Genomic DNA, 26,497 nt, shown 5'->3' with positions numbered 1-26,497 from the left:
GCGTTACACGTTGGATTTGTTTTTTTTATATTGATCTACTAGCTAAATCGAATGATTTCATTGAATACAATTCTAAAACATGGCCGGTGTTTTAAGGTATGCAGGTCCGCAATCAACACCAAATAAGGCTCTATCAGAACAAACATTGCCGTTTCTAAAAGAAGATCAATTCACAGATACCGTTTTAGTGGTGGAAGGTAGAAAAATGTACATTAATCGGGCTCTCTTGGGGTACGCTTCACCTTACTTTCAGAAAATGTTGGAAAATGCTCATAGATCGGTTTCCTCAGAGAAAAAGTCCAAAGCAGAGATTCGAATAAGTGAGAAGAATTTTCCTGACTTTGTGGACATGCTGGCTTTTCTGCACCCAGGGATATGTCGCGATTTGACAGGTAAGAAATTTTTCTCAGTATTTCACCAGATTGACATTTACACAAAACATGGTAAAATTACCACAACCATCAAGCAGTTATTTGATTTATCGAGATGATTGATCGTCGGATCGTGAATAAATTTGTAATATGGCGATGACATATTGCAATTGCTACGCTTCATATGAGTAACTTAGTTTTCAAGATTGTATTAATCACTCTGCCAGCATACGCTGAAACATCAGACAAGCATATATGCAATGTTTAAATGACAAACAAGACAAAGTGGGTATACACGAACATACAATACACCTAATCTATATATGTTCTTCTTTATTTATTTTAAAATACAAATGACCTTTATGATTATGTTAACATAATTACGAACAGACTATATTTTACGCGACAAGCAATATAGCCTAAAGACTCGGTCACACCTTACCGGATAGCGCGAACGGACGACTAACGGATAAAAATAGATGTTGTCCGTTGACAAAATTGTTATCCGTTGGAGTCCGTTGATGTACTGACCAAATAAAACGAATGCATAACGGACACACACCGGCTATGCAACGTACGAGCGGAAACGAAACGGACAGAACGGATGTCGAACGTACATCCAACGGACGAGTATCGCATATAACGGACACCTTACGGAAGCGTACCGGATAAAACGGACATACGGGAAAATTAAAGGCGGGAAAATTAAAGGCGAAAATGATAGAGGGTAGTAATGGGGGTACCTTCATGACGTATAACGGTAAAAATTCTTGCCAAATGACGTTAACGGTATTTTTAGTGCATGCCGAATAAAATGTACTTTCTTTAAGACGAAATAAAAACCAGCTGAATTTGACGAATCACGCCATTTTGTTTCCAAAACAACGGTAACGATAATTATTTGAGACATCACGATAAGGATATTTTGACGAATCACTATATAAATAATACATAGATGAGAGGGTGATAGAGCAGATTGGTACCCCGAGAAAACATTGTCAACCGGGGCGAAGCCAAGGTTGACAATGGTTTTTCGAGGGGTATCAATCTGCCCTATCACCCTCTCAGCTATGTGTTATTTAATTTATTATACTGAATGTCATATCATTATTGTCTTTTACAGATTAATTTTATTTTAAAAGTATTTTCTATGACGTCACATACATAACAACGTTATGGGTATTAGAAAAAACAACAAAATCAGTAAGCAAGAATTTTTATTTTTTTATTTTGACAGTTAATTAAATAATAAAATCTGAGCCAAAATGTAAAACTTAAGCATTGAATTCAATAACTTGATGTAAATTCAATTCATTGTCTTTTAAATTGTCGATTTTGATTGGTCTGGACGAGAGGGTAACATTGAACAAAATTGTCACCCTCTCAGCTATACCTCGTATAAACCAATCAAAATATGGCATTTTAACGTGAAGTATAATAAAATGTTAACCAATTTGACGCTAACGATAGCCGAAAATGACCGTTTGACGCCTTACAGTAAAGGGCATTACCACCCTCATGATAATACATACAAATCGCATAAATATTCAAATGTTTCTGTGTAACTGGTTTTGGTTTGTTCTTTAACCTTTCCGCTGCCAAAATTTTTCAAATCCAAAATAACGTTACACCTATGAAGTTGCTAAATTTTACTACAACGTCGACGCCGGAATGCCATTGAACACCTTGTACAAATGCAGTGTTACGCTGCACACATCTGTCATCTTCAATAAATCAAGTTAAAAATATACTGAATTGATGCAAATTGTGTTTGACATATACTAATGTACAAACTACTTAATTCTTAATATTCAAAAGTAAATAAAAATTTTATGATTATAGGCTTCAATATCCTGAATATGTGTGAAATGTAACGATTACGAATATTAGTGAAAGAGATTTGCATTTACCCCTAGAATCCGTCTACATAATTTTGATTAAAACCTATGGGTTGTTGCTATTAAACATTTCCGTTAAAATTGTGTGAAAATATAAGGGGTCACCGGATTCCATTTTTTTCAGTTGAAAATAATCAGTTTCACTTTCGTAGCGTGGAAAAGGTAAAAAGAAATTAATAATTTTAACGTCGTAAAATTCTATCACTCATACATAAATGATGACGACAGCAAACATGAATCCGGTGACCCCCCACTAGATTCCTATCGTTAAAATGAAAATGTTTACAGCAACAGAATATTATATTTGAATAGACTTCTCACGGTGGACAGATTTTCGGAAAATTTCAATTTAAAGTGGGAAAAGCATATTCTCTGACGCGTTTTCCTTCAGTAATCCTTTGTACGTAATCGACATAAACTTTAAAGCATAAAAACTTCTTATTTATATTTTTTTTAACATTCTGACGATTCCAACGAATTATATAAATGCGTACTAATTTTCAACAAAATCAGAAATATCTTGCTTGAAAGTGAGTTCGAATCCGAACCTAATTTACTGGGATAGTAAGGTTTTTCTTTTTTTTCTCATGGAACTGTTGCTTCATGTTCTTATAAAAACTGTGCATCACAAAAAAAGACAGGAGTGTTGAATGTTGCGTTTAATTTCAAAAATAAATCAAGAAAATATTGCCCAATTACGCATTCTTTGCCTTAAAAACGTATAGTTACATTATCAGGTCAAATTTATTTATGAAATTTTTAAAAATTGCGACACGTTCGAAAGGAATAATAATCATGCAAACGAATGCAGCCCTTTTGAGAGTAACGAATGTTATGCAAATAAAGGATCCTCATAGAAACCACGATGTCGGATTCACAATGGAAAATAATCTTCGAAAATGTGAAGGTCAGGATTATACAGTGCAATCACAACAAAAGGTAGGACAGTACTGCAACCGGGTATTTTGGAAAGATTTTTGATTCCGCTGATTGAAACACGTAATTTCGAATGAATGCGGTTGGTTGTTTAAAAAATTTCGACCAAAACCATGGTATCAATTTTTACCTGACGGCAACTATACATATTTATATGTATACTGTTATAACTAATACAACAGAGGGAATTAAAAAAAATACTTTTAAGTTATACTTTTTTCGGGAACTTAACTTTTTGTCAATTTCTTTGGGTAAACAATTAACACTGAATGCAGATTTGAAAAAAAAAGAAAAAACGTTTAGTCAGTGGGAGTGAGTGATAAAAGACTTAAATTGATGCCAGAAATGAATAAGAAATTTTAGACAGCCATTCTAGGGTATATATCTTCTTGACATAGGTATAACAAAATGGAACCATTTGATGGAGAATAGCTTGATATCAACTCTCGTTATTTAATTTTAATAATAATAAACTCGCCATAGGCTCGTTTATTATTATTGAAATTAAATAACTCGAGTTGATATCAATCGATATCTTATTCTCACTCGTTATGAAACCTATAATTATTTGATCGTCTGAGTAGGAGGGGAGACAGTTTTCCGGATTGATATTATTTTTTCATTTTTTGCTAGTACAAATTTTTTTCATTCATACTTATTCCCTTTATTGTAATGCATTTTGTTGGACAAAATATTCATTTTCACAACGACTTGGGCCTCGTTATTCATAATGCCATAATATTCATTTTCACATTCCTACCACCCCCATTCTCCCATCCTCAGAATTTTAAATGGTCATCCCCTAAAGAATGGCTTTCGTTGACCGTCAACGGCATTAATGAATCCGTAATGGCTATTGCCGCACCTTACTGTTGCATAAGTTTACAAAAAAAGATAAAGAAATACTTTCAGAATATATGTTAAAAGCGGGAAAAAATTAACAAGAAAAATGGGTTCTTTATATCATGAATTATAAATAAGTCTGTTTTAAGTAAAACACTTGATAAATTTCATGCTTCCGTAGCCCTTTTCTGGATTTACTTTCATCATACAGAAATGCTTAAAATTAAATATTTAAAAGCAAAGAATGTTTTTAAGAAGCGAAAGATGTGAAGACAGTACATGATCAAAAGTATTCGTCACCTCTATGTTTTTGGCCATATATTTATTTCATGTAAAACAACTTTTTTCTGAATTTTTTTTTTCTTCACAAAAATAAATCCCTATAGAAAATTATAAAAAAGCTCCACAAAAAAATATAATCAATTGAAGAAATAAACCTGTGAACATTTTCTACCAAATTGCTTATTATTCAACTAGAAATTACCCAAAACATTTCTTTGAAAAAACGTAGTTATATATGATATATAAAGTGAAAGATCACAAGTTACGAATTCTTATGAACCAAATGATAAAAAAGGCCAATCTGTCTCCGGTCAACTTAATATGTCTTATTGAAATTATCAACAATATAAACATAAGAAGATATGGTATGATTACCAATGTAGCAATTACCAAACATCTTCTTTGAGACCATTTGACGTGATGAATGAAATCGTAAACCACCGTACGGCCTTCAAGACCTTCAACAATGACGAGCAATACTCATATCGTACAGTAAGGATCAGAAATAACAAAGTGTGAAACATTTAAAACAACAACAACAAAAAACCCTAACGGATTGATTAACGAATCGCAAAATTCAGATATGATAGCTAAATATAAATGACATCATTGTAACGTCATAAAAATGGCTAAATGACGTCATGAAAAATTAAAAAAATGAAACGAGAATGAAATGGTATTGTCAGAACATCATTAAATTATGCTTTTAAAATCAATATTTATTTTATTAACATTTACCATCGGCCATATCGGCCCATTGGCAGTTAAAGAACAACTAAATCGGCCCAATCGGCCCTTTGGCAGTTAAAGACAACGTCAATCGGCCCGATCGGCCCATTGGCAGTTAAAGGTAACGTCAATCGACCCAGATCGGCCCGCTAACAGTATAAGGGTTATAAAACGCCGCCAAAGGGCAGTGTCTGGCCTTGATAAGAGCTGCTTGATTGTGAAGACGTGTATCTATTATGAATAATGAGAATTCATAAACCTTTAAGAAATCTGACATACCAATAATTGGCATTTCTGACACGAAATTTTCAATAGGCATTTATCCGTTTCAGATCCGTTCATCATCCGGTAGAAATAAAAAAAAAGAAGATGTGGTATGATTGCAAATGAGACAACTGTCACAAGAGACTAACATGACACAGATATGAACAACTATAGGTCACCGTACGGCCTTCAACAGTGCACAAAGCTCCTACCGCATAGTCAGCTATAAAAGGCCCCGTTATGACAATGTAAAACAATTCAAACAAGAAAACTAATATGAAAAAAAAATGAACGAGAACAAATATGTAACACATAAACAAACGACAACCACTGAATTACAGGCTCCTGACTTGGGACAAGCACATACATAAATAATGTGGCGGGGTTAAACATGTTAGCGGGATCCTAACCCTTTCCCTTACCTGGGACAAGTGGTATAACAGTAAAACATAAGAACGAACTATAAAAATCAGTTGAAAAGGATTAACTCATCAGATGGAGAAACATACAATTGGACGTGGCCGGGTACTTGTACATCCCGACAACAAAAAGACACTAGGAACATATCAGAGAGTACTCGCAGTTATCTGACAGCTAGTTCAAAGCCACTAACAAATAATAAAACAAATCATGCATCTAAGACTAAACTGTCAATCCGTACACATCCAACATCCAATGGATTTAGTGTAAAGACGTAATAAACAGTCAGAGAAAAACATGACCTTGTGCAATGCCAAGTTACAGGTATCGACAGATTGAAGATCCATGAATCTGTATATGTATATAACATACTAGTAATATTTAGTTTACTTTTAATTTACTGATAACAAAATCAATATTTATACAAATAAAAACAATATTTAATGATCGTATTACAGTTTTGAATTGGTAACCTTTTAGAATAAGTTTATTTAAAGGAGCGATAAGTTTACAAGGATCATAATGACATTTCTAAATTTCCGGGCACGGTTAACAACATTTCCATAAAAATGAGGATGGGCTATCCCGTTTGAAATACGTTTTCTACAGGTACAACAATTTCAAAACCAAATCTTTATATCTATGGAAAAATTTAGTAAAGGTTTAAGTAATTTATGGTAACGATATCCCTGGTTTAATAATTTACCTGACAGTAATACATGGATTGCGTTCGTTGAAATTAAAAACGTCACAACAGACATGGACATAGCGAACGAGCTGTGAAATATATAAAGACCGTAAGATGGTGCCAAAGGAACATCACCATCTTAAAATGGAAAATTAACAATAGGGAACGAAAAATCGTCCCTTTTGTCGTAAATTTTAGTGTGGAGTTTCCCGTTTTAAAGCCGAAAATCTAAATCCAGGAAAGGACAGTTATTACCGTATAAATTTGATTCATTTAAAGTAAGTTCCTTGGGGTAAATTTCAGCAGTATATAGAGAAAATTCTTGATTATTTAACGAAAAAAAATTCATCAGGATAACGGTAAGTGTTGTTGAATTTATCAATTAAATGCAATTTTGACGGGTCTTTACTCATAAACTGTGATTCGTAACAGTACAAATACAAGTATAATTAGTGCCCATGGGGATACCTACAACCTGTCGATAAACTTTGTTGCCGAAACGTACATAAATATTATCAAGGAGAAAATTAACAGCTTCAATCATCTCATCACACCTCCAGTAAGTATATCTAGCACATTAACCTTACTCATTAGAGAAGAAGGCTTTAAATGAGTTGCAGCAAATATGTTTGCATTCAGCTTTACCAAACGACGATTTAATTAAATAGGAAACTTTTGTTTAATAAGATAGTATGGAAGTGTAGTGTAAAGAGTAGAAAAATCAAAACTGTCAACAGAATGAAAAGGACCACCAAAAAGCACGTAATTTATCTAAAACATCCAAAGAATTTTTTACACGCCAAGAATGGTTTATACCGCTATGTTCATATATTTTATGACAATAGATTATGATAAGCTCTTTAATAGTAGTCAATGAACTTGTTAAAAGCACTGAAAGATTAGTTGTAGAACACTAACTAAAGGCCGAGATGAAACGATATTTAAAATGGCTTTTTGTGTAGTTTAGGTAGCCAATACACAATAGGGACCTTCACATGCAGAAGAATCCTTAAGCTTTGATGTGGTTGTGATATATTTGTTTACTATATGAAACTCTGTGGAGCGGATGGATTTGAATGTAGATGAATTTAAAATTTCATTCTTAAGAACGTCCGTGTAGTATTTACGGCATACCACCGGCACATTGTTGGACGTCTAACGGACATGAACGTATTGAACAAAAATTATCCGTTAGGCATCTGTTCGAGCTACATGTATCCTTTATGGTGTGACCGAGGCTTAAGGATTTAAGAATTTAATATGTGCCCTTGTGTTGCTTCAATGCTAAACATATGGAAATTTTGTATGTACTTCTGCAAGGAGGTGTAAAACATTGGTACCAAATGAACAATCAATCGCAAATGTATAACAGACACAGCCATAGTGAAAAACAAAAGTCGACGAGAAGTCTAAATAACACAACATAAAAAAATGAAAACTTAGCAACACGAAACCCAATAAAACCTGGGATAATCGCAGGTGTTTCGGAAGGGAAGTAGTTCTGCAATTAAGGGTGCAATCAACAGTTTTTTTCTATGACGTCATGTTTTGAGGGACCATGCATGTGTGACCCTTACTGGTGGACTGAGTAATAAAGATACTTGTATAAAACTAGATATCACTGGAATCAGAATGTTCTGTAGTTTATAATGAAATAAAAATAATGTGTACTTTTAATATATTATAAAAATTTCATCCATGAACATGGGGGGAAAAGGTATAATTTTAACATAAAAAACTTGAAATCAGGTCAAGTGCACACCCATGAAGACATGATCAATGCACATTTTTCATAATCAAAACTATGAATTTTGTAGCTTTTTATCTGGCCTTTCAAAAAAGTCTTGTTTCAGGGTACGGTTTCCTGCTCCGAAAAGAGCTACAGTGGCTGCAAATAAGTTTTCAATTTTCACTGCTAAAAAAACAGACTGTTTACAGTGTTGTCTCCCCTCGAAACATGTTTATTTAATATAATTTTTAAAATTATTTCAATCATTCAACCTGTTTTAATTGAAAGCTAATTAACTAATTTTTACAATCAAATACAAAAAACATGATACTTTTTCACCAAGTAAGTAAATAAACGGGTTTTCCTCCATGGTTATTTTTAGACGGGGAATAACCCCTAGTTTTTAGTACGAAACTGTTTATAGCACCATAAGGAGGATTTTTCAATATGAAAGTAATTGCGCATGAAAATTCATTATTTTTAGACAGCTGATGACTATTGTAGCCTTTAAAGTTTGTTTTTAAGAACATCAATATTATATTTTAGCTGTTTAATGGGCTTTTTTTGTTTGATTGTCCATATTTTCCATATGTCCAGAAATTTTTGTAGTAAAAAATAAGAAGATGTGGTATAATTGCCTATGAAACATCTCTCCACAGGACATTAAATGACACGGGAATTAACAACTGTATGTCACCGCACGGTTGAATGTTAACAACACTTTTTTCATACGCTTTTTGATTCAATTTTTTTTTAAAATGAGACGAAAGGCAAATGATTTTTATTTGAATTCGTGATATATATATGTAAACAGTTTCAAAAAAGGTATCCTGAAGGAGATTGAAATTATAGATATATTTTTTGCCAAATTTTTTAGAAAAATATATGACGTCTTTATCCCCTTTTTGCAATATTTATAGTAAAAAGGCAGGTTGCTGCCATGGATACACAAAAAAAGAAATATCTTGAACCATTTAACTACCGGGCATCAGATCTTTGGAAAATACTAATTACATGTACATACATATGCTCATATATGACACAAACAGTAGACTTAATTTGTACGAAAGCAAGGAAAAGGGGATGGTAATATTTATGCATATTGCTATCTAACATTATAGTTCTAATCTAGTGACAAATCTCATTTTGAAGAAAAGAGCAGTAAAACTCCTATAACAAATCAGCGTCCTACTATACTTTGAGAAAGTTTTTATAACCACTGGGGTCTTCTTTCTTCAGCTCCTGCAAGTCTCTCATACTTTTGATTTTTTCATTTGAGTAGGGACTTTCTGTTTGAAATTTTCCTCGGAGTTAAGTATTTTAATTTGTGATTTCTATTTATACTGCCCACACAGTGGTCGCTTTTAACCACTGCATTATCTAAATTTTTCGGCACCCTTTGCTGTCTATCCCTTTTTAGCTCACCTGGCCCGAAGGGAAAAGTGAGCTTTTCTTATCACTTGGCGTCCGTCGTCGTCGTCCTGAGTCCGTCGTCGTTAACTTTTACAAAAATCTTCTCCTCTGAAACTTCTACGGCAAATTTTACCAAACTTGGCCACAATCATTATTAGGGTATCTAGTTTAAAAAAAGATGGCCGCCATGGCTAAAATAGAACATAGGGGTAAAATGCAGTTTTTGGCTTATAACTCAAAAACCATAGCATTTAGAGCAAATCTGACCTGGGGGTTAAATTATTTAACAAGTCATGATATATCTGCCCTGAAATTTTCAGATGAATCGGACAACCCGTTGTTGGGTTGCTGCCACTGAATTGGTAATTTTAAGGAAATTTTGCTGTTTTTGGTTATTATCATGAATATTATTTTAGATTGAGATAAACTGTAAACACCAATAATGTTCAGCAAAGTAAGATCTACAAATAAGTCAACATGACCGAAATGGTCAGTTGACCCCTTTAGGAGTTATTGCCCATTTTGTAAATTTTTAACCATTTTTCGTAAATCTTAGTAGTCTTTTACAAAAATCTTCTTCTCTGAAACTACTGGGCCAAATTAATCTAAACTTGGCCACAATCATCTTTGGGGTATTTAGTTTAAAAAGTGTGTCTGGTGACCCGGCTATCAAATCAAGATGGCTGCCATGGCTTAAAATAGAACATCGGGTAAAATGCAGTTTTTGGCTTATAACTAAAAAAACAAAGCATTTAGAGCAAATCTTTCCGGGGTACAATTGTTTATCAGGTCAAGATCTATCTGCCCTGTAATTTTCAGATGAATCAGACAACCTGTAGTTGGATTGCTGCCTCTGAATTGGTCATTTTAAGGAAATTTTGCTGTTTTTGGTTATTATCTTGAATATTATTATAGATAGAGATAAACTGTAAACAGCAAAAATGTTCAGCAAAGTACGATTTACAAATAAGTAAAGATGACCAAAAACGGTCAATTGACTCCTTTAGGAGTTATTGCCCTTTAAAGTCATTTTTTTTACAATTTTCATAAAATTTGTATATTTTTACTAACATTTTCCACTGAAACTACTGGGCCAAGTTCATAATAGATAGAGATAATTGTAAGCAGCAAGAATGTTTAGTGAAGTAAAATGTAAAAACACATCACTATCACCAAAACACAATTTTGTCATGAATCCATCTGCTTCCTTTGTTTAATATTCACATACATGACATAGACCAAGGTGAGCGACACAGGCTTTTTAGAGCCTCTAGTTGTTTGTTTTCTACGCTCCCTTGAAGCTCCGTCACATCTATCAACCTGTCTTTCTAAGCTCTAACCAACTTGCCAAACAATCCAACTGCTTTATTTCGAATTCCATGTAGATATTTTAAATGTATAATTTTACTTTGACCTTCTGTGAACTACTAATTCTAACCAAAGAAACGGGGAACGTGTCATTTGGACACAGATAATGCCCCAGCTTGCATATAACGTTATACAGTGTCATTACTTAATAGCGGTAACAGCGACACTACCCAAATTCGCACTTGATCTGTGTTTTTTGGAATTGCGTTTCATAAAATTTGGTTGAGGCAAAATAAAATTCGAGAACGGAAACTAATTGTTCGGACGTGTACGTACTTACGGACGGACAAGTATAACACTTAATGCCTCCTCCGGAGCAGCGGGTGATATAAAAATATTCAAATGTTTTATACTGAAATTGTTTATATTTGATTTTAAACATATTTTATTCATTAAGATATGAAAAGGATTGAGCAACAGGCACAGCCTATAAAAGCTCTCTCCATAATACATGTACAAGGTATGATTCAATTTATACAACAACTGTATTTAAAATAATGCAATTTAGTGGAACATGCATGCTACTTGTGAGCACACACGAGCAAAATATGTTAACAGTGTTACTTAATAAATGCAAAGTATAAAAAAATATATAGGCAATTAATCATCAGTTATTTAAATTACCTTGAAACATGCAAATATCCTTTATAAGTCATTAGAAATATATATATGGCTTGAAGGAGACACTAAGCTTGCTTAGTGGAATAAATGAATTAACGTTGGAGTGTAGAAAAATAAATAAAAAAATAAAAATAAAAAATAAAACTAGATGAAACAAAAATTAAGTAAATTTCAAACAAAACGTTGAGTGTCACTGATATATTTCTGAACAGATTTAAAAATAGCAATATTCATATCATATGATAATAATCTGTTTCCAAAAAGTAGTAATTCAATATTTATGTCAACATTATCAACAATGGAGTAAATGGAATCAAGAAGGATCTGTCTTACATCATTATACTTAGGGCAAATAAAAAAGAAATGTTTGTTATCCTCAACAGGATGGTTACAGTTTGTGCAAAAAGTGTTCTCAGATAAGAACTGATTAAATAAATGAGATTTAAGGTTGCTAGCATTATTTCTGAGTTGACAATGACTTATATTAAGTTTCCTTATCCCATAGTTGAAAGGTTTAAATATATCACCAGTCCTATAAAACTTATCCAGTCCACTTCTAAATATACCCAAACTTGGTGACTTTTGTAAGCTCAAAGGAAGACTATTCCAAAGTCTTATAGTGGAAGGAAGGAAACTATTAAAATAAGAGCTAGTTCTAGCAAGAGGCGGGTGAAAAGTATTATTTTCATTCCTCAAAGTATAAGGGGTTTGTCTGGGAAGATATGGCTGGATTAACTCATATAAGTATGCAGGTGTCATCCCATTTAATATTTTATAGAATAGTATAAGCTTATGTTTATTACGTCTATTCTCCAGAGTTTCTAAACCTAATTAAGTCTTTCCACTTTTCTGTGGAAAGACTTATTGTTTTTCTTCTGATTATTATTATTATTAAGTCTTTCCACTTTTCTGTGGAAAGACTTATTGTTTTTCTTCTGATTATTATTATTTTTTTCTTCCGCCAAATTTTGTTCTTGCGATAAATGTTTGTTTCGCAATATGTCGTTTAGATATTTTACATATGGTATCGTATAGTTTATGCGCTTTTAAATATCACCCTGCTAAGCCGAACCATTTTCTTTGTAAGAGTTATCTCCCTATTCACTGTTTAACATCTGTGTGCATCTCCTTCGTAACAAAAAAAGATAGCGACAAATTTCTTTTTACAAATTGTTCGTTAGATCCTCAGTAATTTTTGGCGCATTTGGATTGAAGCGATTCGATGAAATTTTATAGGAGTTATCTACCTTTACAAAATAAATTTGTCGGTATGTTTATATAACTCATAAACAGTTAACCGTATGACCCTGGAATGTTTTTATTTGAGTCCCCTGGGTCCCAACTTAGAAAATTAGGTCAAGGTCAAAGGTCAAGGTCAAGTTCTCAATTGTGACTTTTGTTTGTTTTTGCAATTTCTCCGACACTTTGAGAGATACATATAAAAGAACAAGTGCAAAATGTCAGTTTTATTGTATTGAAGATATGTTACACTTAGTCTTATACAATTAAATGGCATCTTATAGGAGTTGGTGCCCCTGAAAAATCTTGATATGAAGTTATTTGATTATATCTTCAATTGAGTTCTTTATAAAGACATTTGACCTCATACAAAAGGTTAAGTGACAAATGACCTTGAAAAATGGCTACCGGAAGTGACCTTTAGAAAACCGGAAGTAGCTATTTTTGCAATTTTTTTCACCTAAAAGTACCCAGAATCCATATATTTTGTCATATAGATACATGAACAGATTACTGAAGACTCAAAATTACTTCCAACAAACCGGAAGTGGCCAATTATCTCCCATTCTACATACAAAAGTATATAGAAACTATATATTTTTGGAATCAGTGTGTAAGAAGCTATCATATGAGACCGAATGTGACATTAATTTCACCGGAAGTAGCATATTATCTCCATTATATCACTCAAAAAGATAATTAAACCATCATTTATCGCATCAGTATAAAGAAACTACCTTCTTATCCAAATTACTTTAGTGTGGAAAGACTTTCAATTGTTCTCTGAACAATTGGTTTTTAATTATTATTATTATTATTTTTTTTTTTTTTTTCTTCCGCCAAATTTTGTTCTTGCGCAAAATGTTTGTTTCGCAATATGTCGCTTAGATATTTCTCATATGGTATCGTATAGTTTATGCGCTTTTAAATTTCACCCTGCTAAGGCGAACCATTTCCTATGTAAGAGTTATCTCCCTTTTCACTGTTTATCCTCTGTGTGCATCTCCTTCGTAACAAAACAAGATAGCTACAAAATTCTTTTAACAAATTGTTCGTTACATCCTCAGTAATTTTTGGCGTATTTGGATCGAAGCGATTCGATGAAATTTTATAGGAGTTATCTACCTTTACAAAATAAATTTGTCTGTATGTTTATTTAACTCATAAACAATTAACTGTATAACCCTGGAATGTTTTTATTTGAGTCCCCTAGGTCTTAACTTAGAAAATGAGGTCAAGGTCAAAGGTCAAGGTCAAATTCTCAATTGTGACTTTTACTTGTTTTTGCATTTTCTCCCTCACTTTGAGAGATACATATAAAAGAACAAGTGCAAAATGTCTGCTTAATAGTAATGAAGATATGGTACATTTAGTCTTATACAATTACATTGCATTTTATAGAAGTTGTTGCCCCTGAAATGTCTTGATATGAGGTTATTTGATTATAACTTCAAGTAAGTTCATAATAAAGACATTTGACCTTAAACAAAAGGTTAAGTGACAAATGACCTTGAAAAATAGCTACCGGAAGTGACCTTGAGAAAACCGGAAGTAGTTTTTTTGCAGTTTTTTCACAAAAAAGAACTCAGAATCCATATATTTTAACATATAGATACATAAACTGATTACTGAAGACTAAAAATGACTTCCAACAAACCGGAAGTCGCCAATTATTTACCATTCTACATGCAAAAGTATATAGAAACTATATATTTTTGGAATCAGTCTGAAATAAGCTATCATATGAGAACGGAAGTAGCATATTATATAAACCATTATTTATCTCATCAGTATGAAGAAACTATCTTCTTATCCAAATTTCTTTGTTGTGGAAAGACTTTCAATTGTTCTCTGAACAATTGGTTTTTAATTCAATATAAAGTTTTTGTCTGGAGGAATTACGTCGTAATCCTGTAATAATTCTAGCAGCTTCTATCTGAATATTTTCAAGGAGCTCAGTCTCATGCTGGGAACAATTGCCCCAAATAACATCACCATATTCTAATATAGGTCTAATAAAAGCATAATAAATACGGATAAGTGAACTCCTATCTAATAAGTGCTTAACTTGGCGAAGCACAGAAAGACGAGAGCATGCTTTTTTTTATAAATAATATCAATATGTGTATGCCATGAAGCTGATGACTGAAATGTTATCCCAAGATGACAGTGAATATTTATTTTCTCAACCTCTTCACCATTTATCCCAAAAAATACAGGTGGATGCTCCCTTTCCCTTCTAGTAAATACAATATTTTTAGTTTTCTTAGAGTTATTTTTTAGAGAAATTGTTTATATCCAGCCAATGCCCGACTATCACTACGACCCCTGTACGATTGAGTCGATCTGATCTGGCAGAGATCAGGGTGAGATCGAGTATAGTTGATTTGGTCTATCCAGTCGAGTTAAGAACGTGTAGAGATCGGTAATTGGTCGGAATTATCGAATATGTATTCAATTAGTAGTCGTGATGGAGTCGTAAATGGTCGGGTTATAATAAGGTCGCGTACAGTTGGACAGCAGTCGGGCAGAAGTCGTAAACAGGTCCGATCAAGAATTTGGTTACGCTTGGTCGTGGAAATTTGGACAATCGGGATCATTGAGGTGATCTGATCGGCAGTTTGAACCTAACTTTAAGGGCATACATGTACGTTACAGTTTTGATCACATATTGAAATTTTGCTGACAATTTGCATAAATAGATATAGGAAGATGTGGTGTGAGTACCAATGAGACAACTCTCCATCCAAATAACAATTTATAAAAGTAAATAGGTCAATGTACGGCCTTCAACACGAAGCCTTGGCTCACACCGAACAAAAAGCTATAAAGGGCCCGAAAATTACTAGTGTAAAACCATTCAAACGGGAAAACCCACGGTCTAATCTATATAAAAAACGAGAAACGCTATTTTTTGCCTTATTTAAAAATCAAATAGCGGCACCAGCATATGGAGTATATGTGTCTCAATTGATACGTTTGATACAATTGTTTACTCCTTGGTTTTGATTGTTATTGTCATGTAATAAAAAATATACCTGCATGTGCTACTTTTTTTAGTAAAATGAGGTCGAAATTTTATATATTTGCTCAAAATTCGGATTTGTGGACGTAGTTTCCCTTTCGACAGAAAAACATAACTTTTTTGTTTAAAAAGATAAACACACTTCTTGCTATTTTTTGCTAAATTATTAGCAAATTCTGTTTTATATAAATGTTCTTTAAATTTGTGAACTTTTAAAAAAAACTCACGGTGGGTATGGTTGTCCTGCGAGAGAACGAACTGTGCTGGTGATTCGGTCCTGACGGGTGCTGGTGATCAATGAAAAAATGTAAACAAAGACGAAAATGATGATTTTTGACGTTTTCACTAATAAAAAATGAAAGAAAACAGTTGAGATTTTTCAATTTTGTTTCTTATGGGTTCATATATAAACCATTGAAAAGTCGACCCTCTAAACTGTTTCAGTAAGCGTAACACAAAAATGCTCATTTTCAGAAAATCTCGAACTGAAAAAATAAAACAAAAATGCTCATAGAGTCCGCTTTCTATACCGCAATCCATACGACAAAACTATTTTGTAAAAAAACATTGCAATTTATAAAAATTTAGCATTTTCTCAATTTACTCATGTCCTGATACTGTGCTGGTGGGTCCTGTCATTGTGCTGGTGGGTCCTGTCATTGTGCTGGTGGGTCCTGATACGGTGCTGGTGATTTTGGATTAGAAGTTGGTCATATTTGAAACAAATGTTACAAAATCAATACAATTGAGCAGCTAATTGTTGTCAATAGGATCTATTACTCCTATTTAGCTCTTGTGCATCCATTTGGCTGTTTAATATGTGTTTTCAAATGATCGTAACTTGTATAACATAATTACATAAAAGGGCAACATCTTTCGTCCAATATCAGAGAACAATATATAGTATCTAAAAAAAGAATAGTTTTATCAAGATATTAAATACCCCTTACATTGATGCCTCAACAATGATCAAAGCCCATGCCGCATAGACATGTTTGTGAGCGCTCCGCATACCCCTCCCCACTTCCACCCAACCAACCCTCCTCATTTCCTCCTTCATTGTTACAGTGGTGTACCAACACAACAATTTATCACATTAAATAATTACACAAAGACACAATTATTGAACAACGAATGCTCGAAGGTACTGAAAGCTAGTTCAAAGCCGCATTTTCAACTAATAGATAAACCATGTTCTCATATACAAAAATCTCAATCGTGTCGATTAAAATTCTCAAAACTTCAGTTCACATTTTAATGTTTGATGAAGCAGAACTTTAAAAGTGTGCAGTGAATCTTTTGCTCACAACAGTTATTGTCATAATTATGTTTACATAAGACTGATAAAGGAATTAAGAAGGTACCAAGAAATGTTTTACAGTTCAATTTAATGATCATGAATGGAAGGTGAATGGAAACTGGGGGTCAAAATCTTAAATTGCTTATAAATGTTGCTGGACCCAGTTTCGTTTTCTGATCTGAATGTTCTGAAATGTGCAAGGTGGAAAGACATTTTGATTTTTTTTACTCGGAAATTTTTGCCCTAATTGCTTGAACTTTTGCAATATTAAAGCCGATTTCAATGAGTGTGAAGACAAAGGGAATATCTTTGGTTATATTGCTTGATGAACAGAAAAGTCATTGTTAGGTTATGTAAACTACCCTACTTTAAGAGTATACTAGTCCGACAAATGACACATCTTTCTGTCTGTAGGACCAGGCTACTTCGAAAGGAGGGTACGGTTTAGCTTACAAGCAAGCTAACCAAAGATATTATGTTTGCCTTATATACTCGATGGAATCGGCTGTAACTAAAAACTCGAATACATTTTATTAGACAGTGGTCATGTTTGTTGATGTATATTGTTTTTCCTAGATTCACTCTTGAAAAATCATTTGGTAACATTTGGTCAAGTAATTTCAAAAAAGATCGTTTTGTAATTACGGACGCCAAGACAATACATGAACCTCACACGACCCCTCGACACAGGTGAGCTTATATATGATCTTATAGCGATTCAGGTTGATAACCATTTGAAATTAAGCCAGTTTGTGTGTGTGTGTAGATTTGTATTGTTTTAAACTGTTATGATCTTTTAAAGTTAAATGTAGGTGTTTAATCTAAGAATTTCTTTTTTAAACTCAATTGGAAGTATGAAGCTATTGATTGGTTGATTGTTGGTTGCTTAACGTCCAGTGGCAAATATTTCATGCATATTCAGGACGAGAACAAGTTCACAATAAATACAAAAGGTAGGTCTTGTCATAAAAGAGGCCAATAGTCGTGGAATTTTGGACTGCCACTGGAAAATGAGGATGTATCGGATAGGAACAGAAATTTTGCCTAGCAGCAGGCCACCTACAGACCCCTCAAAGAGTTGCTGCAAGGGTTATTAACGTGCAAAGAGCGTGGCACTCTCTTTACACGAGACATCGGATTTAACCTCCCCATTCTGACCGGACGCGACTGCGAACTTGATACATCCCGCACAGCCAAACGGACGCCCCACTTCGGCAAGCGTTTTACTGCCGGTCAGGAGAAGACCAAGTGACCATATTTCTATTTCCTAGTAACCCTTGGGGAATTTTGAAATGCACAATTAACAAAGCAAACGTTAGCTTCAAATGCTTTTAAATAGATTTTTAAGGATAATATACCCTTGCGTTGATCCAATGCTAAACATAACAAAAATCTCTTTACAAACGTCTGTGAATTTTCTACAAAAATAGTGATTTTCTTTTCACCAAATTCTCTTTTTCTGCTAAAAACAGTAATGAACTATAAATAATAATGCTTTGCAAGAAGTTTCCCCTTGGTATAAGTACAAAATTATGTCTCTATTATTCATTTTCTGTGCTGTTTTGATACTTTTGCAGTTTGCACATTTCGTAGTTGACAAGCCACAGAAGGGGTCATAAACCATACACGAAAAGATAAAATATTGATCTGAGTACTTAATTCGCATCTCTGAACCCCCACCCCGGTTTGTTTTTTAGGAGGGTGTCTAAAAATGATCGATTACAGACAGCCGAGTACGCATTTTACTTTCCAGGCGTGTTTACGTTGATTGTTACTGTCCTGAAAACGGATAGATGGAAACAAAAATGTTTGATATATCTGGCTTTAGATTCGGTTTTTTTAAATATAAATTAAGGTTACATTTAAAAATATAATGATACTAAGAATTCACAATATAAAAAAATGCATAAAAAAATGGATGAAGTGAAAAAATTAGTATGGAGTCATTACTACAGAGATGGTGTGTTTGACACACAAAACTTAAAAGCTTAGTGATATTACCAATATTACAATAAAAGTGTATTTTAGTTAGGTATTTTTTCCATTTACTCATTTTCAATTATAATTAAGGCACATTTGATTTTTATTCATAAAAATATTTAAATATAGTAAAGTAGGACAAATTGTTCACTTCCTCCCCCGTAATTCTTTATCAAAAATATTTATTTATTTTGGAATTTTGAAATGAAAAAGCTAAGAAATCTTAGTTTTGTTTATAGTGGTCTCTAGGTTATCTCGTCTTCATTCTCTGATATATTCTAGTCTGCCCTTTCATAAAATAGTGATTTGTTTTAGTGTTCTATCGCACTTTCGAAAAAAAAACCTGATAACCGTTCAGACAAAAAAGTTAGGTTTAAAAAATCTTACAGATACAGCAAGTGATTCTAAATGGCTATAAGATACATTTTTCATTTAAAATACAACTTTTTAATCTTACGGGAAACTATTCCAAGCTTAAAACTTTTACTGCAACCTCGCTCTTACTTATCCCCCCCCCCCCAAAAAAAAAAAACAACCAAAAACAAACAAACAAACCCGCAATACTATCGTCATTCTTATAGTCAGCACTCAATTGTTCACATAAAAATGTGATTTAAGCTGCTAAAGACATATGATTCAAACGCTCAGAAAGTTCTTTGTTCTATATTTTTTCTCTCAATTTTTATGCAAAACGGTAACCTTTTACATTTTTATTTAATGGATTATTGTTGAAGGTATTACGATGACGTATGGTTATTAACACATACTTCCTTTGGTTTCTTTAGGAAACTTGTCCATTGACAACAAACATACCACATCATCTACTTTATATAAGTATTATATAAATTACAACGTATTTTGGTGATCTTGCAAAATGATCGTAATCACATATTTTCTTATCTTAAAAGGGGACAAGAAGGGTTCCATTAACAGGCCAATAAATAAGATTACAGTTAATTTAAAAAAAAAATAAAAAAAATAGGGGTATTTTTCCTTGCATAATAACAGTAAACGGATTCAAAACAATGTCAATTTCAAGAAAGCAGACAACAGTTAATTAGTCAATAACAGTACAGCATCAATGATCTTGAATATATGCCACTTTTAACTAAATTATAAAGGCACAGAACCAGGACATCGGAGCACAGAACCAGGACCGTTTTTCTTATCACCAGCACCGCGTCAGGACAATTCCGTTAAACGAACTTGCACGACTTTTGCAATATTATATTGTTGTAATATACTTTGCATGGTACTTGTGACGCATCAGAGAAAAATTAAGCAACAAAACAGTCGTTTTATTGCCGTTCTGATACAATGTAAACAAACCCACCAGCACAGAATCAGGACCCACCAGCACCCGTCAGGACCGAATCACCAGCACAGTACGTTCTCTCGCAGGACAACCATACCCACCGTGAAACTGTGACATATCGGGAAAAGATGCATTTTTCGACTGATTTTTATCATTCAAACTGATTTGATTTGATAACGAGTTCATGGACCCCTATTTTTCTAAACGGCAATTTGTTTCATTTTGCAAGGAGATTATGTGACCCAAATTTTATAAAACTGTAAATAGAGGATTTTTTTTAATTTTGATAAACATGCAGTAAAATATGATGTTTTTTCCTCAATTCATGAACATTTGATGAATATGAGTTATTTCTGAATGAAAAATTACATATTTTTTTAGAATACTTATAAAATACAGAAATTACCAATTATTTAACAAAAAACAATTTGTGTTTATCTTTTATAACAAAAAAGTTATGTCTTTCTTTCGAAAAAGAAATTACGGCCACAAATCGGAATTTTGAGCAAATATACAAAATTTCGACCTCATTTCACTTAAAAAGTAGCACATGAATGGATATTTTTTATTACATATTTGATTTAATCAGGTAAAAAATAGCCTATATGCAAATTTTCATGAACTTGTAAATACAGGATCAAAAGGAATACGATACAGTTACAGGGGAGGTTATAACGTTACGTACGTAAATTGTTATTTTCGCGACTTCAAACTATGACTTATCGGGAAAAGATTCAGTTTTCGACTGATTTTTATAATTCAAACTTATCTAAATTGAAAACGAGTTCATGGACCCCTCTTTATTAAAATGTCATTTGGTTTTTATAACGTAAGAAGATTGTGTTTGCCAATTTTCATGACTGAAACGTAAATATTTTTTCTACATTCGTGAACATTTGATAAATATGAGTTATTTTTTGAAAAAAGTTCACAAATTTAAAGAACATTTATATAAAACAGAATTTACTAATAATTTAGCAAAAAATAACAAGAAGTGTGTTTATCTTTTTAAGCAAAAAAGTTATGTTTTTCTGCCGAAAGGGAAACTTCGTCCACAAATCCGAATTTTGAGCAAATATATAAAATTTCGACCTCTTTTACTAAAAAAAAGTAGCACATGCAGGTATATTTTTTATTACATGACAATAACAATCAAAACCAAGGAGTAAACAATTGTATCAAACGTATCAATTGAGACACATATACTCCATATGCTGGTGCCGCTATTTGATTTTTTTAAATAAGGCAAAAAATAGCCTTTATCGTTTGTTATGTGTAATTTATACGTGTTTCTCGTTTCTCGTTTTTTATATAGATTAGACCGTGGGTTTTCCCGTTTGAATGGTTTTACACTAGTAATTTTGGGGCCCTTTATAGCTTTTTGTTCGGTGTGATCCAAGGCTTCGTGTTGAAGGCCGTACATTGACCTATAATGGTTTACTTTTATAAATTGTTATTTGGATGGAGAGTTGTCTCATTGGCACTCACACCACATCTTCCCATATCTATTTATGCAAATTGTCAGCAAAATTTCAATATGTGATCAAAACTGTAACGTATGCCCTTAAAGTTAGGTTCATACTGCCGATCAGATCACCTCAATGATCCCGATTGTCCAAATTTCCACGAGCAAGCGTAACCAAATTCTTGATCGGATCTGTTTACGACTTCTGCCCGACTGCTGTCCAACTGTACGCGACCTTATTATAACCCGACCATTTACGACTCCATCACGACTACTAATTGAATACATATTCGATAATTCCGACCAATTCACGATCTCTACACGGTCTTTACTCGACTGGATAGACCAAATCAGCTATACTCGATCTCACCCTGATCTCTGCCAGATCAGATCGACTCAATCGTACAGGGGTCGTAGTGATAGTCGGGCATTGGTTGTATATAAACAATTTCAGTATAAAACAGTTGAATACTTTTATATCACCCGCTGCTTCGGAGGAGGCATTAAGTGTTATACTTGTCCGTCCGTAAGTACGTACACGACCGAACAATTAGTTTCCGTTCTCGAATTTTATTTTGCCTCAACCAAATTTTATAAAACGCAATTCCAAAAAACACAGATCAAGTTAGTTTGGTTAGTGTCGCTGTTACCGCTTTGAGTAATGACACTGTATAACGGTATATGCAAGCTGGGGAATTATCTGTGTTCAAAGGACACGTTCCCCGTTTCTTTGGTTAAAATTAGTAGTTCACAGAAGGTCAAAGTAAAATTATACATTTAAAATATCTACATGGAAATAAAGCAGTTGGATTGTTTGGCAAGTTGGTTAGAGCTTAGAAACACAGGTTGATTGATGTGACGGAGCTTCAAGGGAGCGTAGAAAACAAACAACTAGAGGCTCTAAAGAGCCTGTGTCGCTCACCTTGGTCTATGTCATGTATGTGAATATTAAACAAAGGAAGCAGATGGATTCATGACAAAATTGTGTTTTGGTGATAGTGATGTGTTTTTACATTTTACTTTACTAAACATTCTTGCTGCTTACAATTATCTCTATCTATTATGAACTTGGCCCAGTAGTTTCAGTGGAAAATGTTAGTAAAAATTTACAAATTTTATGAAAATTGTAAAAAAAAAAATGACTTTAAAAGGCAATAACTCCTAAAGGGGTCAATTGACCGTTTTGGTCATCTTGACTTATTTGTAAATCGTACTTTGCTGAACATTTTTGCTGTTTACAGTTTATCTCTATTTATAATAATATTCAAGATAATAACCAAAAACAGCAAAATTTCCTTAAAATTACAAATTCAGAGGCAGCAATCCAACTACAGGTTGTCTGATTCATCTGAAAATTACAGGGCAGATAGATCTTGACCTGATAAACAATTGTACCCCGGAAAGATTTGCTCTAAATGCTTTGGTTTTTTAGTTATAAGCCAAAAACTGCATTTTACCCGATGTTCTTTTTTTAGCCATGGCAGCCATCTTGATTTGATAGCCGGGTCACGAGACACATTTTTAAAACTAAATACCCCAAAGAGGATTGTGGCCAAGTTTGGATTAATTTTGGCACAGTAGTTTCAGAGTAGAAGATTTTTTTTAAAGACTACTAAGATTTACGAAAAATGGTTAAAAATTTACTATAAAGGGCAATAACTCCTAAAGGTGTCAACTGACCATTTCGGTCATGTTGACTTATTTGTAGATCTTACTTTGCTGAACATTATTGGTGTTTACAGTTTATCTCAATCAAAAATAATATTCATGATAATAACCAAAAACGGCAAAATTTCCTTAAAATTACCAATTCAGGGGCAGCAACCCAACAACTGGTTGTCCGATTCATTTGAAAATTTCAGGGCAGATAGATCATGACTTGATAAATTATTTAACCCCCAGGTCAGATTTGCTCTAAATGCTTTGTTTTTTGAGTTATAAGCCAAAAACTGCATTTTACCCCTATGTTCTATTTTTAGCCATGGCGGCCATATTTGTTGGTTGGCCGGGTCACCGGACACATTTTTAAACTAGATACCCCAATAATGATTGTGGCTAAGTTTGGTAAAATGTGCCCTAGAAGTTTCAGAGGAGAAGATTTTTGTAAAAGTTAACGACGACGGCCGCAGGACGACGACGGACGCCGACCGCCAAGTGATAAGAAAAGCTCACTTTGCCCTTCGGGCCAGGTGAGCTAAAAAGGGATAATAATCATATTCTTTGAGAAAGTTTGTATAAACTGTGTGGGCAGTATGAATAGAAATCACAAAAATACTTAACTCCGAGGAAAATTTCAAGAGTTATCTTAAACTATATAAAATTTATAAACTATATAAAAATTTAGATATTTCCCTAGAAAAAATCAAAAACCAAAGCATTTAAAGCAAAGGGTGCCGAAAAATTTAGATAATGCAGTGGTTAAAAGCGACCACTGTGTGGGCAGTATGAATAGAAATCACAAAAATACTTAACTCCGAGGAAAATTTCAAACAGAAAGTCCCTACTCAAATGAAAAAATCAAAAGTATGAGAGACTTGCAGGAACTGAAGAAAGAGGACCCCAGTGGTTATACAAACTTTCTCAAAGAATAGTAGGACGCTGATTTGTTATAGGAGTTTTACTGCTCTTTTCTTCAAAATGAGATTTGTCACTAGATTAGAACTATAATGTTAGATAGCAATATGCGTAAATATTACCATCCCCTTTTCCTTGCTTTCGTACAAATTAAGTCTACTGTTAGTGTCATATATGAGCATATGTATGTACATGTAATTAGTATTTTCCATAGATCTGATGCCCGGTAATTAAATGGTTCAAGATATTTCTTTTTTGTGTATCCATGGCAGCAACCTGCCTTTTTACTAATAATATTGCAAAAAGGGGATAAAGACGTCATATATTTTTCTAAAAAAATTTGCAAAAAATATATCTATAATTTCAATCTCCTTCAAGATACCTTTTTTGAAACTGTTTACATATATATATCACGAATTCAAATAAAAATCAATTGCCTTTCGTCTCATTTAAAAAAAAAATTGAATCAAAAAGCGTATGAAAAAAGTGTTTGTTAACCATTTAAAAAAATGAAACGCAAATCTATGGAATGCATGAACTATTTCGATTCTTATATGGTAATTTTTCCTACAGGAAACTCTGACACCATATCAGTAAAATATGGTGTTTTTGTGCATTGTGACGTCGTCGATTTATAGTGGGTGTGGGTTATAATAAAGTAAAGGTTGTAACATTCGGAAAGAGTGGACGGTTAAATTTTAATACAAACAATCAATTTATGAGTGTATTTGTGATATTGTTCATTGGTAGATTATTTTGTTTATCTTCATTTACTTGCAGAGAAAATGGCTCTACGTTTATTACCTTTATCACATGAATATCAGATGGTTGCGTTAAAGGAAAGATGTGAAAAAGTGTTGATATCTGCGCTCAAAAAGACGAAGTTGACCGATGTGAAAGGCCCTCCACAACAAAGGAATAGACGGGATAATACACCGGAAATACTGCTTAAATGTATTAAAGCTGCCGATAAAGGAATGTCGAAGGCCGTTCTTACGTATTGCTTAAAAATGTTTGCTAATCCCGGAATACCTCTCAAGGATTTAAAATCTAGTTTAGAGATATCAGACAACACTAAATCCAAAATTTTTGAGAGTCGAATGGATAACGCTGCACATAAACTTAATCGAGTGGCAAATGAACTTGATCGTGAAAAACATGAAAAAGAAATGCTTAAGAAACAATTGACCGATAAATATATTGCTCACAATCGAACAGCATTTGGTGGAGGACATCCTGGCAGGGTTCTGGATAGAAGTTCTGCATATGCGATACCTAAAACTGATTCTACTCAATTACAGAACAAGATATCACATACGAGTTTCAAGAACAGAAAACAGACCCAACACATTGTAAACGATATAAATCCTCAACGTTAATAAAAATCGTAAATCGTGATAACTAGTAGTAATTCTCTTAATTTATAACTAGAACACACCCTCGAAATCGCGGGCATTGAGAGCGTAGTTTAAAGCATGTAAAGAGTTGTTAGAAGAATTTAGTAAAATATTGAATGACTTGAGAATTTCAGCAAAAGTATCATAAGTCATAGGTTATTGGGGACAGGAAATGCTTTTTTAGCTCACCTGGCCCGAAGGGCCAAGTGAGCTTTTCCCATCACTTGGCGTCCGTCGTCCGTCGTCCGGCGTTAACTTTAACAAAAATCTTCTCCTCTGAAACTACTGAGCCAAATTTAACCAAACTTGGCCACAACCATCATTGGGGTATCTAGTTTAAAAATGTGTCCGGTGACCCGGTCAACCAACCAAGATGGCCGTCACAGCTAAAAATAGAACCTGGGGGTAAAATGCAGTTTTTGGCTTATTACTCAAAAACCAAAGCATTAAGAGCAAATCTGACGCCGGTACAATTGTTCATCAGGTCAAGATCTATTAGACCTGAAATTTTCAGATGAATCGAACAACCCCTTGTTGGTTTGCTGCCCCTGAATTAGTAATTTCAAGGAAATTTTGCTGTTTTTGGGCTATTATCTTGAATATTATTATAGATAGAGATAAACTGTTTACAGCAATAATG

At 33.5% G+C, this 26,497-nt stretch overlaps 1 protein-coding gene across 1 annotated transcript; it reads left to right on the top strand.

The window, feature by feature from the left end:
• On the top strand, window positions 1-25,985 carry LOC134725400 (uncharacterized). Its single transcript, XM_063589205.1, has 2 exons — window positions 1-392; window positions 25,241-25,985. The coding sequence occupies exons 1-2, from the start codon at window positions 80-82 to the stop codon at window positions 25,837-25,839; spliced, it is 912 nt and encodes a 303-aa protein (XP_063445275.1). The 5' UTR covers window positions 1-79; the 3' UTR covers window positions 25,840-25,985.
• Window positions 25,986-26,497: the final 512 nt, after the last annotated feature.

This window comes from Mytilus trossulus, chromosome 1 (genome assembly GCF_036588685.1).
Source record: "Mytilus trossulus isolate FHL-02 chromosome 1, PNRI_Mtr1.1.1.hap1, whole genome shotgun sequence".
In the NCBI taxonomy this organism is placed as follows: Eukaryota; Metazoa; Mollusca; class Bivalvia; order Mytilida; family Mytilidae; genus Mytilus; species Mytilus trossulus.
Note: the sequence above shows the minus strand (reverse complement) of the source record. Positions and strands in the feature narration are given on the sequence as shown.